Source organism: Melozone crissalis, unplaced genomic scaffold (genome assembly GCF_028551555.1).
Source record: "Melozone crissalis strain CALT ecotype California unplaced genomic scaffold, PUWL_Pcris_2 ptg000012l_1, whole genome shotgun sequence".
NCBI lineage: Eukaryota > Metazoa > Chordata > Aves > Passeriformes > Passerellidae > Melozone > Melozone crissalis.
In genome coordinates this window covers 14,601,134-14,616,239 of record NW_026535790.1, presented here as the reverse complement: position 1 = coordinate 14,616,239, position 15,106 = coordinate 14,601,134, and the positions used below count along the sequence as shown (strand labels likewise).

General features: G+C 47.9%; 1 protein-coding gene across 1 annotated transcript in view; it reads left to right on the top strand.

The window, feature by feature from the left end:
• CACNA1H (calcium voltage-gated channel subunit alpha1 H) overlaps positions 1-15,106 on the top strand; it is a 150,277-nt gene that overhangs the window by 36,205 nt on the left and 98,966 nt on the right. The window contains exons 3-5 of the mRNA XM_054270947.1: positions 7,204-7,315; positions 7,720-7,853; positions 11,302-11,399. Coding sequence (XP_054126922.1) covers positions 7,204-7,315; positions 7,720-7,853; positions 11,302-11,399 — 344 coding nt within the window. The remainder of the gene's footprint in view (positions 1-7,203; positions 7,316-7,719; positions 7,854-11,301; positions 11,400-15,106) is intronic.

Sequence of the window (15,106 nt, the reverse complement as noted above, 5' to 3'; positions counted from 1 at the left end):
ATGGATTTTAGATGGGAAAACTGAGCTTTTTTTGGGTGATTTATGGAGTGACTGAACCCGTGTGTGTGACAGTGGCTGATGGGCACAGATAGCTGGGAATTGTGGTGAAGGAAATCCCATCTCCAGCAGCATTTTTATCCCAGATTTCCCCCCCTCAGGATGAGCTCCTGTCCTGCTCAGAACCACCTGGATCAGGCCCTCAGTGGGATGTGCATCCCTCTTTTCCAGCTGTCTTTTTCTGGAGCTGCTCTCCAGCTGCAAACCTGGAATTTTGGGTTAGAAACTCCACAACTGAACCTCATGTGGCCTGGAAATCTGCTGGCTCCTTTCCCTCAGCTCCAAAGGGATGGCCAGGGCTCCTTCCTTTCTGCCAGCTGCACCTTGAGATGGTGTTTTGGATTTATTTTTGAGATGATTTTTTGGATTTATTTCTGGGGATATTCCAGCTGGAGGCTGAAGGAAGAGATAACACAGGGAGAAATGCAGGCTGGTGGGAGCTTTTCCTGGTGTGGTCACCCAGGACAGCTCTGGGGTCACAGATGGCTGCAAAAGTCACTTCCAAGGATTTTCCCTCTTCCCACTGTGGCATCCTGAGGTGGGATTCCAGTCTCTGGCTGGGTGGGAGGGAATTCCAGGGGGGTTTTGCATGAGGAGGCTGCCAGAGGCACTGAATGGGATGTTCTCCATGGGATTTGGGGATATCCAGGCAGCCACAATGCTGTGGTGGGACATTTCCAGGCTGTGGAGCAGAGGGATGGGGATCTGTCACCATGGATTTGTCCTGGTGACAAAGTTAAATCCAGGTGTGATCCATGCACAGCTGGACTGGATGATCCTGCTTGCATGCTCCATATCCTGTAACCTCCAGAGCTTTGGGATAAAACCATCGCAATCCTCATTTTCCCTAAATTAATTCCTCCTTCATCCATTTGGAACCTGCCAAAGATTCAGCCCCAGCAGGGAGCCCAGGGATTCACAGCTGCCACTGTGGATTTCTCCCCAAATTCCTGCATCCACTCCCTGTGGAGCAGCTCCTGGGAGGAGATTCAGGGCCAATTCCCTGGGTTTGGGGTAGATTGGATGTGGGATCTGTTGTTATCTCAGACATCCCTGCTGCATCTGCCTGTGCCTCATTTCCTCTGGCATTTGGGGCCGTGTTTGTCATCCTGGCAGAGCTGGGATGAAAGGGAATAAATCCAGAGGGAGGAGAAGCACAGGGAGAGGATGAAAGAGCGTTTGGGGTGAGGAGCAGGGAAAGGCATTACTCACACAGAGAATTAAAGATCAGGAGCCTGTCTGGGATCCCACAGCAGCCTGGGAATCCCCAGGATAGAAACAACATCCCTGGGATGTGTGGGAATGTGTTTATGTTGGGATTGTGCTGCTGCAGCTCAGGGATGTGTCACAGCTCCTGGGCGGATTCAGCCATCCCAAATCCAGCCTGAGAAAAGGAGGGAGAACCTGGGAATCCCTGGGAAATATTTATCCAGGAATCCAAGCAGGGACAGAGGTGGTTTTTCTGGGAAATATTTATCCAGGAATGCTGCTGCTGCTCCTGCAAATCCATCCCAGGATTTTGGCTCTTTGGGAATGGCACTGGAATTCTCCCAGCTGAATTCAAAATGAAAAAAATGCCAGGATCTGCCTTGGAAAAGGGAGCCTGGAAGGGGCAGATCATGAGGAGTTCCAGGGTTGTAAGATCATAGGAGTGTTATGGATGGAAAATTGCTAAAAATCAGAATCCTGGAATCTCCTGGGCAAGGATCCAACTCCTGGCCCTGCACAGACATCCTGAGATCCAGACATGTCCTGTGGGAGCCCAGGATGCTCAGGCAGGGAACAGAAATTCAGAAAGCTCCAAAATCCCATTTTCTTTTGTCCCTTTTCCCCTCTTTCGGCCACACTCACCCCCAGGCCCAGCCCAGAGCACCGAGGGCTCCGCTCCAGGCTTGGGGCTGTGGCTGGAAAAGCCCCACTGAGCTCTGCACATCCAGAGCCAGGGAAAAGCTGGGAAAAGAGCTCCTGGAGCACGGCAGGGCCTGGGGGTGACCCCATTCCCCAGCCCAGCTCGAGCTGTGGGAGCTGGGAGCGCCATTCCCAGGGTGAAAAGGGCATTCCCTGTCTGGAGCCGGCTTTGGGAGGGATTTGTGGCTGCAGCAGATGTTGGGGACAGAGCAGCAGGAATGTGAGGCTGCTCTGGCTCCAGCTCCAGCACGGGGCTGGGAATGCTGCCAGCCCCCCCCCTGCTGCTGCCCCTTCCCCAAATTTGGGGCCAGGCTGTGCCTGCTTTGCCTTCTCCTCAGTTATGGCTGTAAAATCCTTCCTCTGATAGGTAACCCTGGGAAGGATCATTGGGAATGGCACAGGATAAATCCATCTGGCCCTGGGGGTGTGCCAGGAGCTGGCCCTGGGGTGGCCACTGGGTGCTGTGCCCTGGACATTGCCTGGGGAGCAAAGGGGGAAAATATCCCTGGGGAGCAGAGGGAAAAATCCCTGGGAACAGAGGGGGAAAATCCCTTAGGAGCACATGGAAAAATCCTTGGGAGCAGAGGGAAAGCATCCCTGGGAGCAGAGGGAAAGCATCCCTCAGGAGCTGCTCAGGTTGGGGTTCATGCCCAGGTTAAGAGCAAAGGCCAAGAGAGAATACCAGAATTATTTAGGAAAAACTCTCTGAGATGGAATTAACTCAGCACTGCTAAGGCCGCCGATGACCCCCAAAGCCCCCAAATGTCACCCAGGCAGTGACAACCCAGTGCTTGATCCCAGGATCAAATCCAGGAGCTGCCAGAGCTTGGGGCTAAGCAGGAATGAATTTCTGCTCTAAACAAATCCCACACTCCAGGAGCAGCCCTGAGTTGGCTTTGATCAACATTTCCTGGGAATTCCACACGTCCTGTCTTGGGGAGGAACGTGGTTCTGCTAACCCTGCCTCCAAAATCCCAATTCCTGGAAAGGCTGGCATTATTATTGTCCCTTTTTTTGCTCTTTGCCATCTTTTCTAGCCACACTCATTGCCAGGGACATCTCATCCCCAGGTCAGGCTGTCCTCAGCAATTTTGGCAGCAGGTGACATTTGGCTCTGCTGTGTGCTGACCCCTGCCTCCAAAACCCCATTTTCTTGAACAATTGGCATTATTATTGTCCCTTTTATTGCCCCTAGTCACCTCTTTTAGCCACATTAATTCCCAGGGCCAGCCAGCTCGGGCTGCTGGGGACAGCAGGGTGGCAATTTGGGGACCAGGTGACACAGGACCCTGGTGCTGGGTTGTGGCTCCTCCTCTGGATCATCCCTACCCTTTGTTCATCCCCTTGCTTTGCTATTAGTAACCTGATCATCATCTTTATTACCATTATTATCATAATTATTAATTGTCATCATCATCGCTATAATCATTATCTGCACTGCTATTTTATTAGCATGTTATTATATATTACTACTATCTATTATTATAGCTTTTGGTTTTGTTTGATTTTGTTCTATTTTATAAATATTATAAATGTTAAAATAATTTACTTAGAATAAAGCATTATAATTTAGAATAAATCACAACAATAAATTATTATAATTTAAAATAATGTATAATAACTTATAAAGTATAATAATAAAGTATAATATATTAAAAGTATAATAAAAATATTACTATTTTATTATAAATTATAATAAAATAGTAATATCATATAAATTATTATACTTTATAAGAAATAATAATAAATTATTATAATTTCTATTTTATTATAAATTCCCTTTTTTCTCCCCCCTTTTTTCTCACCCTTTTTATTATCCCTTTCCCCTTCCCACATTCCCCTCCCAATCCCTCTGCTCTCGGAGGAGCAGGACATCCCTGGAACGCTCTGAACGCTCTGGAATTCCCAGGATTTCTGTTTGTATTCCGTGCATTACTCACATCTCAAACCACCCAAACTGAAACTTCCCTTGGCGGCTCCTCCTGTAAATATTTGGTTTTTCTTGGAACCAAACTGCAATTTAGGGCTTTGGGATTTTCCTCAGCCTCGGGACAGATCTATAATAACCAGGATCCTGCCAAATCCCAGGGGTTAAAATCATGGGTTAAGTCTCCAAAATCCCCTGAGTGGCTTAAAAATAATAAGATTATGGGGAAATAGTGGCATGATCTTGTTTCTGTTCAGTTCCTGGGTGTCAGGCCTGTGGCTCCAGCCTCTCTCCCACATGGAATGAGGATTGGGATTGGGAATTTCTAAATGGAGCTGCTCCCTCTGGAGCACCTGGGAATTTGGGAATTGTGTCCTTCATTCCAAGCATGGGATGAAAACCATGAATTTGTCACAGTGGTGATTCCATCCCAGATTGGTTTTGCTGTGTTTATTGCAGGAATATTTGTAGGATTTGGGAGAGGGATGGTGGAGATCCATAGCAACCAGGAGGCTGCCAAATCCCGGTGGAAAACAACAGCTTAAAATCCACTGAGTGGCTTAAAATATAATAATATGGGAAAATTAAATTCCATAAATCCCACATGAAACTGGCAGGGAGCGTCATGAGAGTTTCCCTTGGAGAGTCAGGAGCGTCAGGAATGGAACCAACATTTGGGGGCAGAGCCTGGGTTTTGTGGTGCCGCTGTTAAACTCGGGACTGAATTTCAGCCTAAGAGCTGCTGTGGGTCCCTCAGAGAAACCAGGAGCCCCTTCCCAATCTGAGAATTTGAAATCTGGGAATCTGAGCGTGGCCCGGGTGCTCTGAGCTGTGTTTTCCCTGGAATTTCTGCCGGAGGATGAAACACCGAGCGCTCCCTTTGGGATCTCTCTGCCTCCAGCGCGGATCCCCCTTGGCTCTTTCCCTTCCCAAGGATTTGGGAACTTGCCCGAGCTGCTGTTCCCATGGCAACAGCCGCGTTCCCTTTTTTTGGGGATTTTCCAGGAGGGATTTGTGCCATCCCTCACCTGCCCTGGTTCCCCCCGCTGGAAAAGCGCTCCGGGAACATCCCCGAGGATGTTCTGTGGGAATTCCCTCTCCAGGCACATCCTTGCTCTTTGTGCTGCTCCAGGACTTATTTTTTTCACCATTTCCTCACTTTTTTTTCCTTCCTCTGGGGGTTTTCCCATCCTACCAGAATTGGGATTTTCATCCCTAATCCCACCCTGCCAAGCAGCATCACCCCATCCCCACCTCATGGAATTTTTTTGGGACATCTCTATGGGACTGCTGGAGTCTGGATGGCTTTGGGAGGCTCTGGAAAAGCAGGAAATCTGGTTCAGTCTCAGTTTTTGGGGCTCCAAGGACTTTAAAAGGGGGAAAAAAATCTGCAAATATAATACAGGAAATTTATGGAACTGCAGGCACAGGAGCCGTATTTATAGGGAGTTTTACATGGATCCCACCACTCCATGGAATATTGGGAATGGAATCTGGCTGTGGTTGGGGTTTTGGGGGAGGATTTGGATTTGGCTCTGTGGGGCTGGATTATCTCTGGGCTTCCAGTCAGGAAAAAGCATCCAAACAGCTCTTAAAGGTGAGAAAAATCGTGGAAGGGAGGGAGAAATTAAACTAACATTGGAATTTCAGCGATGGAAAAATCCCATCAGGAGCTTCCCCTGCTTCATTCCCAGGATTTTATTTCATTAATTTCTCAAGCTTCCTACATTTATTTCCATTTTGGACAAGTGGGTTTCCAAGCCTGCCCTGTTGGTTCCCAGCTTTGAGGTGTTCCCAGCTCTGACTTAAATTTTATTTAATTAAAATTTTAAATTAAATTAAATTTATTTTCCATTTAAAGCCCCTCTGAAATAAGAACTTGGTTTTTGGGATCAGATTTTAGGGAGCTGCAAGGTTTGACCCCAGTGATTTTTGCCTTGTTTTTCCATCTGGCTGAATAAGAATGTGCAAAACCACTTTGAGACTGAAGCTCTGATCTGCTGCAATAAATTTTATCCTGAGCAGATAAAATCCCAGATAAAATATTCCTGAGGAATAAACATGGGAGGTTTTTTATCCAGGAATTGCTGTTATCAGAAATAATTCAATGTCTGTGCCTCTCTCTGCCTCCCCCAGGTGTGGGTTTGGAAGCACAAAGGTTTATTCACATCCAGATGTTTCCAATTATTTTCCCTAGAAACAGTTCTCTCGTTCCTGCTTAATTTGTGGAATTATTCAGTCTTTTTGTGGGATTTTTAATTGTCCTGCCAGCAGCAAACAGCAACTTTGGGCCTATTTTGCACTGATGCAAAAGCACCACTTCCTACTTAGATCAATTAATTATCGGTTAATTGAGCACTGGCGGATCCTGTAAGGAATAGGAGGGAATTTTGGAGACTGGAGACATCCAACTGGGGCCCTTTCCTTCTTTTTCATGCCCTCTGCATCCTGAATCCAAATTTTCCCATCCTTGGTCCTGTTTTGTCTTTGTCCATCAGGATGTAAAATTTGTCACTCCTTGAGGTGTGGGAATGGGGTTGGAATGGGAGAACCTGATTCCCATAAGGATGTGGATCTCAGAGTGGAATCTGTCATTCCTGGAAATTTGGGAATGGGGTTGGAATGAGAGGATCTCATTCCCATCAGGATGTGGATCTCAGAGTGGAATCTGTAATTCCTTGAGATTTGGAAATGGGGTTGGAATGGTAGAACCTGATTCCCATCGGGATGTGGATCTGAGAGTAGAATCTCTCCCTTCTGGAAATTTGGGAATGGCTTTGGAAGAGAGGATCTCATTCCCATTAGGATGTGGATCTCGGAGTTAAATTTGTCCTTCCTTGAGATGTGGGAAGGGGTTGGAATGGGAGAACCTCATTCCCATCTCAGAGTGGAATCTGTCCCTTCTGGAAATCTGGGAATGGGGTTGGAATGAGAAGACCTCATTCCCATCAGGACGTACATCTCAAAATGAAATCTGTCATTCCTTGAGATGTGGGAATGGGGTTGGAATGGGAGAACATCATTCCCATCAGGATGTGGATCTCAGACTGGAATCTCTCCCTTCTGGAGATGTGGGAATGGGGTTGGAATGGGAGAACCTCATTCCCCCAACTCCAGAGGGAATCCAGGAGAGCAGGGTTGGCACTGGGCACTGCTCTGGTGGTGCCCTTGAGTTTCTCTCTTGCTGTGGGGCGATTCCCTGCTGCAACTCAGGATTTGGAGCTGGGAATAGCCCAGGAGAAGGGTTTGGATGGGAGGAGGGTGTGGAGGTGTCCCCTGCCGAGGCTGTGCTGTCCTTAACCCGGTGCCACCTGGTTCGAGCACGTGAGCATGCTGGTGATCCTGCTCAACTGCGTCACCCTGGGCATGTTCCAGCCCTGCGAGGACGTGGAGTGCCAGTCCGAGCGCTGCACCATCCTGGAGGTGAGGATCCACGACCCCAAAATCCCTGGGGTTTGTGGGGTGCAGGGCTGGGGCGGCTGCTCTGGGAGAACTGAAATTACGGAGCAAAATTCTGTGTAGTTTATTAAGGGAAAGTTGATTAATGAAGACAAGTCCCTCTCCAGCTCTCCTGGAGCCCCTTTAGGCTCTGAGGTTTCCCTGGAGCCTTTTCCAGGTGAACATTCCCAGCTCTCCCAGCCTGGCTCCAGCCCTGTGATACCCTCATGCCTTATCAGGCGTGAACAAAAGCTGGGGGCTCTTCCCAAGGCCTGGAATGAGCCAGGAGCTGTGCCAGGGGCAGGTTTGATTTTGGTGATGGGAACATGGAATATCTCCGTGCTGGGGGCACTCAGGACTGACTGAAATCCTCTTTTCCCTCTCTCCAGGCGTTTGATGATTTCATTTTCGCCTTCTTTGCCGTGGAAATGGTCATCAAGATGGTGGCCCTGGGCATCTTTGGGCAGAAGTGTTACCTTGGAGACACCTGGAACCGCCTGGACTTCTTCATCGTCATGGCAGGGTCAGCAACCACCTCATCCCTTCATCCTGGGGCAGGGAAATCCCAGGGAACAAATCCCTGCCTGGTTCTCACAATGCCTTGGGAGGCAGAATCGCCCAAATCCGATTTTTTAAAATCCTTACCCGAAAACCACACTGGGTTTGGGGGTGGGTGGTGAATATCAGGCAGAGCTGTGGGGGTTTGGAGCAATCCTTTAATCCTAACACATCCTGAGTGTCCCAGTGGTGTTATCTCCAAAAAAATCAGCTCAGCCCCACTCCTGCCCCGTGCCAGCAGCACAATGAGGCAGGGATGGGGTGAACAAGGAAATTCAGCCCAAAAACCCCGTTAGGAAGGTTGAAATCTCAGTGGGAAAAGCTGTTTGGGAGTTCACCCAAATTCCAAACTCCTCCTGGTTTACAGCTTCCCTCCATCTCCCCCAGCTGCTGGTTTGTGCAGGATGTGTTAATAAACAGCTCCAAGGATGATCCTCCTGCTTTTGACACCACTTCCCTCACCCCCACAGGGAATAACTGAGTGGAGTAAAAGCTTGGCAAAGCTCAAACTTTTTTTTTTTTACCCAATAAATAACCAGCTTTGGAAAGCCCAGGCTCTCCTACCTGCCCAGTACATCCTGGGAAGGGATGGAAAGCTTTAATTACTGCCTGACTTCTGAATTCCTGCGTTTCTAATGACCAGCCCGGGGTTAATTAAAACATCCTTGGAATATGTTGGGGCGTTTTTCCCTTTCCATTAGTGCTGTGCCATCTCCCCTGCACTAATGGGGTTTTGTTGTGCTCCGTGTTATTTGTCTGGAATACAATTAGGAATGGTTTTAGTGCCCTGAATAAAACATGAGCTCTCCTGAGCGGAGCTTCCTTGGAACTCGGGTGCAGTTGGAGGAGGAACATCAGGGACAACAAAAAAACACCCTAATTATTAATTATTTTTACCTTAATTATGTTTTCCTATAAAACTGCTGCGGTGTTTAAGGGAGGAGTGGCAGGGGAAGAGCAGGGAAAACTCTGATCAAGGAGCTGAGGGTGTTTTTCCACGTTGGATCTGTGGGATGAGCAGAAAATCCCCAGCTCCTCAGGGCTCCCCCAAACCCAGGATTGGGACACCCCATGGAGGCAGAAGGGCTGAGCCCTCTGCTCATCCTCAGGGGCAGCTTTGGCACTGGGAATTTTGCTGTTGGAATGAGGGGGAAAGGGGCTGGTGAGGCCATTTGGGAGTTTTCCAAGGTTTTTCCCCACTTTCCATGGCTGGAATATGTTTGGGGAGGATGCAAACAGCAGGAGGCCCTGCTGGAGATGAGAAGAGGAAAAACCCCTTCCCTGGGGGTCTGATCCTAGACCTTCTCCAGATGTGAACCAGACCAGAAATATGATTTACCACCTCCCCTGGCTGATTCTGGATCATCTCCAGATGGTTTTAGTGGATTTGAGCTGTGCCTTGGATATGATTCCCACCTCTCCTGGCCAATCCTGGACCATCTCCAGATGGTTTTGGTGGATTTGAGCCATACCTGGGATATGATTTCCCATCTTCCCTGACTGATCCCAGACCATCTCCAGATGTTTCTGGTGGATTTGAGCCATACCTTGGATATGATTTCCCACCTTCCCTGGCTATCTCAGACCATCTCCAGATGGTTTTGGTGGATTTGAGCCATAGCTGGGATACTATTTCCCACTTCTCCTGCATGATCCTGGACCATCTCCAGATGGTTTTGGTGGATTTAAACTGTGGCTTGGATATGATTTCCCACCTTTCCTGGATGATCCTGGACCATCCCCAGATGTTTCTGGTGGATTTGAGCCATACCTGGGATATGATTTCCCATCTCTCCAAAGAGAAGCTGGAGCTGGGAGTACCCCTGGCGGAGGAGAAGCTGTGCTGAGGGCTGGGATTCACCTCTCACCACCACCACCCTCCAATCCAACATGTGCTCCTAAAACTGGAGCTGCTTTTAGCAGGGAACTCACCACTGGAACAACAAAGCTGCTTTTTCCAGCCAGGGGATGGATGTGCTGAAGTTACTCCGAGGTTTTTTTGTGATAAGAAGGGAACAAGTGATCAGCAGAGCTTTGTTTGCCCCGTTCTGCCTCCTCGGAGGAGCTGCTTTGCCTCAGCAGCAGCAGCTCCAAAGGGAGCAGAGGAACTACAAAATAAACACAGCTCCCGCCTCCAGCACGGATGGTGTCTGAAGTTCCTTCCAGCTCCCAGAGTCCTTTCATGTTTTCCTCGCCCCAGAAATGTTCCCTGGAACGTTTCAAGCCTTCTGGAACTGGTGAGCTCTGTGTCTGCAGCCCAGCAGCAGGGATGGTGCTCAGGAGAGCTGAAATCCAGAGGTTCCTGGTGCATCCAGCCCCTGGAGACATTCCAGGGTCCTGGGATAGGATTCGGATTTGACAGCTGAAGGTTTGCAGCTGTTGATCCCAAAGTCTCGTGTTTTTCAGGGTAGGGAATTACCTACCAAGGGACAATCCTCCCAAAATTCCCAGTTCCAGTAGATTTCTGTGGGGCATTTCCAAGGGATTCAGGATTTACAGGCAGAGTCTGATAACAGGATCCCACTCTTGGCATCCTGGTCCCTCCAGTCCCTGGAGATCTTGAAGGGTCCCAGGATAAATTTTGGAGTTGAGAGCTGAAAGTTTGGAAGTTGTTGATGGCACAAGACATCCCAAAGCCTTGTGCCTCCCATTTTCCAGTGCAGGGAGTCACCCACTGAGTGCCAATCCATCCAAAATGTTCAGGGAGAGTGGGGAAGAAGAATCAAGGAGAAAATGTTCTTTATTCTTAATAATCAAATGGAAAGCAAATGATTTGTGCATTTTTTTGTTGGTTTGGGTATTCAGGTTTGGTCGCAGGAGGAGAAAAAAGCTGAGGTGCAGCTCCTTGTCCTGGAGAGTCAGGGAATCATGGAATGGGTTGGGTTGGAAGGGACCTTAAGGATCATCTCATGGGCAGGGACACCTCCCACTGTCCCAGGCTGCTCCAAGCCCCATCCAGCCTGGCCTTGGACCCTAACCAGGGATCCAGGGACAGCCTCAGCTTCTCTGGGAATCTGTGCCAGGGCCTGCCCACCCTCACAGGCAGGAATTCCTTCCCAATATCCCATCTAAATTCCCCTCTTTCAGCGTGAACCCGTTCCTCTTTGTCCCATCACCACAATCCCTGCTGGATTTCCCTCTCCAGCTTCCTTGGAGGTTTTTGCACATCCTGGAAGGAAAATCCTGCTTTCCAAAGCAAAGGCAGTAAAGGCTGGAAGGGACCTCAAAGCTCATCCCATTCCACCCCTGCCATGAGCAGGGTTCACTCCAACCACCCCAGATTGCTCCGAACCCCATCCAGCCTGGAATTGCATCCATGGAATTGCAACCAAGCACCCCTGGGCTTGCAGGCAGCACTTCCTGAGCTTCTCATGAGCACCCCCATCCTGATTGCTGTGCTGTTTTCCCTGCAGGATGATGGAATATTCCCTGGATGGCCACAACGTCAGCCTGTCCGCCATCCGCACCGTGCGCGTCCTGCGGCCCCTGCGTGCCATCAACAGGGTCCCCAGTAAGTGACACCCCCGGGCACAGCTCTGGAAAACTTTGGGAATAACCCCCCCACACACACACCTGGGGTTCTGAGCTCAGAAAACTGGAGTGAGTCTGGGAAAACAGGAAAACTTTGGGAATAAATCCACCCCACCTCAATTTCTTGAGTCTGGGAAACTCCAGAAAACTGGAGTGAGTGTGGGAAAATTGGAAAACTTTGGGAATAACCCCCCCACACACACCTGGATTTCTGAGCTCAGTTGTGGAAAATTGGAAAACTTTGGGAATAACTCTCTCCACCACAATTTCTGAGCTCAGTCTGGGAAAACTGGAAAACCATGGCAATAGTCCCCCCACATCTGGATTTTAGAGCTCAGTCTGGGAAAACTGGAAAACTTTGGGAATAACCCCCCACACACCTGGATTTCTGAGCTCAGTCTGGGAAAACTGGAAAACTTTGAGAATAAACCCACCCCACCTCAATTTCTGAGCTCAGTCTGGGAAAACCGGAAAATCATGGGAATAGGCCCCCACACACACACTTGGCTTTCTGCTTTGTGCAGCTAACGAGAGGAAATGAATTAATTTAATTTTTAATGGCGAGTTAAAGATCGTCATTATCATAATTGGTGTTAGCAAAGGGCAGGGGAGCAGGGGATTGACCCTCAGAGATGTTTTCCAAGGTTTTCGTGACTTTTCTAGGGAAAACATCTCTCTGGTGGTGTAAAGTAAACAATGTTCCTCCAAAGGAAGGGAAAAGGTCACTTCCAAGAGGGATCTTCTTGCCCTGCTGGGTTGGTTTTCCCTCCTCAGTGATTTAAGATCTTTCCAGGACTTTATGTTCGGGATTAGCGGCTCAGGAGTTTCCCTTGCTGCTAAAACCCCAGGGAGGGTTTGCTCCATGTGAAACAAAATTGGGATCATCCTCGATAGGAAGTTCAAGTGGCTCCTAAATCCATTTTCAAGTGGCTTCAGCTGCTTGGCTTGTAAATCCAATTTTAAATCCGAGGCACCACGTTGGAATAATTCCCTGCTGGAATCAGCCAGCTGCTGAGCCGGCCTTTGCAAGGTGCTCATTCCACAGCAATTCCATCTTTTTCCACCCCAAATCTCCACCTCAATCAAAATGCAGCAGCATTGGGTGGAAATCACAGGGATCCTGGCAAAAAAAAAACCCTAAAAAACCTAAAAAAAACCCCAAATAACAAACAAACAAACAAAAAGAAAACTAAAACTAAAAAAAAAAAGGATATTTCCTGTTCTGCTGGAGTGAGCCAGCCCCAAATCCTGCCTGGATTCAGCACATCCAGGGACAGCCAAACAACCTCGCCCAGAAGGGGTTTGATTCCAGGCCCTCCAAGGAAAATGTGAGGGAACAGATGGATGTTTACACCCAGAAACCTCGGAAATTTCTCTCAGAACTCCCAATTCCACAGGGTTTGTTTTCTGGAAAACAAGGAACAAAATCAGTGAGTTGCACAGTGAGGTCCTTAGTTCAAAACAAGGCCACAAAAAAGAGAGGCCAGAAGGGGCCTGGAACCCTTTGGAGCTTTGTTTTCCTAACGAGGTTTTGTTGCCAGGGATTTGAAAAGCACAACACCAACTTTCCCTCTGGGATTTGGGGTTCTAGGGAAGTTTCTCTCTGTGATTTGGGGTTCCAGAGAGGTTTCCCTGTGGAATTTGGAGTTCAGGGAAGCTTCCTTCTGGGATTTGGGGTTCCAGGGAAGTTTCCCTTTGGAGTCTGAGTTTCCAGGGAAGTTTCCCTCTGGGATTTGCTGTTCCAGAGAAGTTTCCCTCTGGGATTTGGGGCTCTGGGGATGGGGTGGAGCAGAGGGACCACGGGCTGGGCTCAGAGCCCTCCAGGCTGAGATGAGGATCAGGCTCCCTCTGAACTCCTTCAAATCCACAGAACCCTTCAGTATTCCCATGGAACAGTGGGAATCTCAAGCTGGGATCCAGTGGGACTGAAAGATTCACACCAAGCTCCAGGGATCCAAACAACTCCAGCTTTAGGTGGAATTTTGCTCTTGAGTCCAACTTGTGTTTGTCTCCCTGATCCCTGACACCAAATGAGCCTTCCAAGGTTCTTTCACTGCAATTCCCATGGGATTTTCATATTTTTCCAACAGGCAGGTGATAGAAAACATCCCAATTTTTTATTAATATTCTGTGGGATGAAATCCAGCGGGTTCAATTCATGTTTGGAGTGGAGGTGCCTGAGGAGCAAGGTGACCTGAGCACCAGGATTGGGATTCCTGGGAATGATTCCCAGAAATATCCCCATTCCTGGAGGGCAGATCATCCAGCCTCCACTTTCCAACCCCACCCACTCAGAACATTAGGAATTTTGCTGTTTCAGACCAAAATATTCCAGAATCTGTAAAGAAAAGATGGGAGAATCCCTGGATTTTGGTGGATTTTTGTGATTACATTTTCATCCATGAAAATTCCTTGGAATTTCAGCCCACCCCAGCAGCATCCATGCCATTCCCAGCTCTGGGACTTGGGAATGGGATTTTCCATCAGATAAAATTTACATCTGGATCAGAGGAGATGAACCTGGTGTTAAATGCAGGGAAACAGGCAGAACCAGCCTGGAGAGTTATCCCTGGGATTCCTGGGCTCTTCCCTGGGATCCAGCCAGCACCATCAGCTCATGCCTTCCAGGCACAATAAATTCACCCACGAGATTCTTTCAGCTCCATGCAGTTTGTTAAGAAAAGAAAGAAGAACCCTGGCCAATAAAAACATCATTTCTATTAGAAATGATTCCTTCCAAACCACTGGAAAAATGGAATTCCTGTGATTTATTCACTTGGCAGGGGCTGGAGTCAGGGATTTTTTTTTTTAGCAGTGGTCATTAGGTTGTTTTTTTTTTAATCCATTTCACTGCTTTATTTTTATATTTATTGTTACATTTATTTTTTAGATTTATTATTATATTTTTATTTCATTTTTCTATTTATTTTAGGATTTATTTTAATATTTATGTATTTATGTATATTTATTTTTCTATTTTTTGGGGTGTTTTTTTTCAATTTTATTTTTCTGTATTTTTAAAATTTATTTTTATTTTTCTGCTGGGGGTTTTTAAACCAGGCATCTCATGGCATGGGGATGAAAATCCTGCTCCTTGTTTCAGCCCTGGTGATGCTGTTTTCCCATGGCACACTCAGCATTCCAAGGAGAGCCCGGGGTGGCTGGAGAACAGCTGGATTCAATCTCTGGGATGATGCCACTAAACAACCCCAAATACCAAAAGGAGCTGAGCAGAAAAAAAAAATGGTCTGGCATGGGGAGAGAAATTTTACCCATTTTTGGAAAAAAAAGGGAGGATATCAGTGAGAGAGGGGAAAAAAAAAAAGGAGAAAATCCCAGCGTTGTCTTTCAGTGGGGATTGATTGTCCATCTTTTCCTAAGATGGATTTGCCAGGAAAATGTGGGATTGCTCCTGAGGGGGTGACAGTGCTGGGCAGGGCCAGGAGTTGGATTTGAGCATCCTGATGTGTCCCTTCCCACTCGGTTATTCCATGATTTTGTGACAGGACACACTGGAGATAAACACCAGGAATTCCAACTCCCTTTTGGAAAAACCACCAGGGATTCCAATCCCCCTTTTGGGAATGACCACCAGGATTTCCTGCCCCCTCTTTGGAAATTAACACCAGGAATTCCAATTCCATTGTTGGGAGCAAACACCAGGAATTCCAACCCCAATGTTGGGAA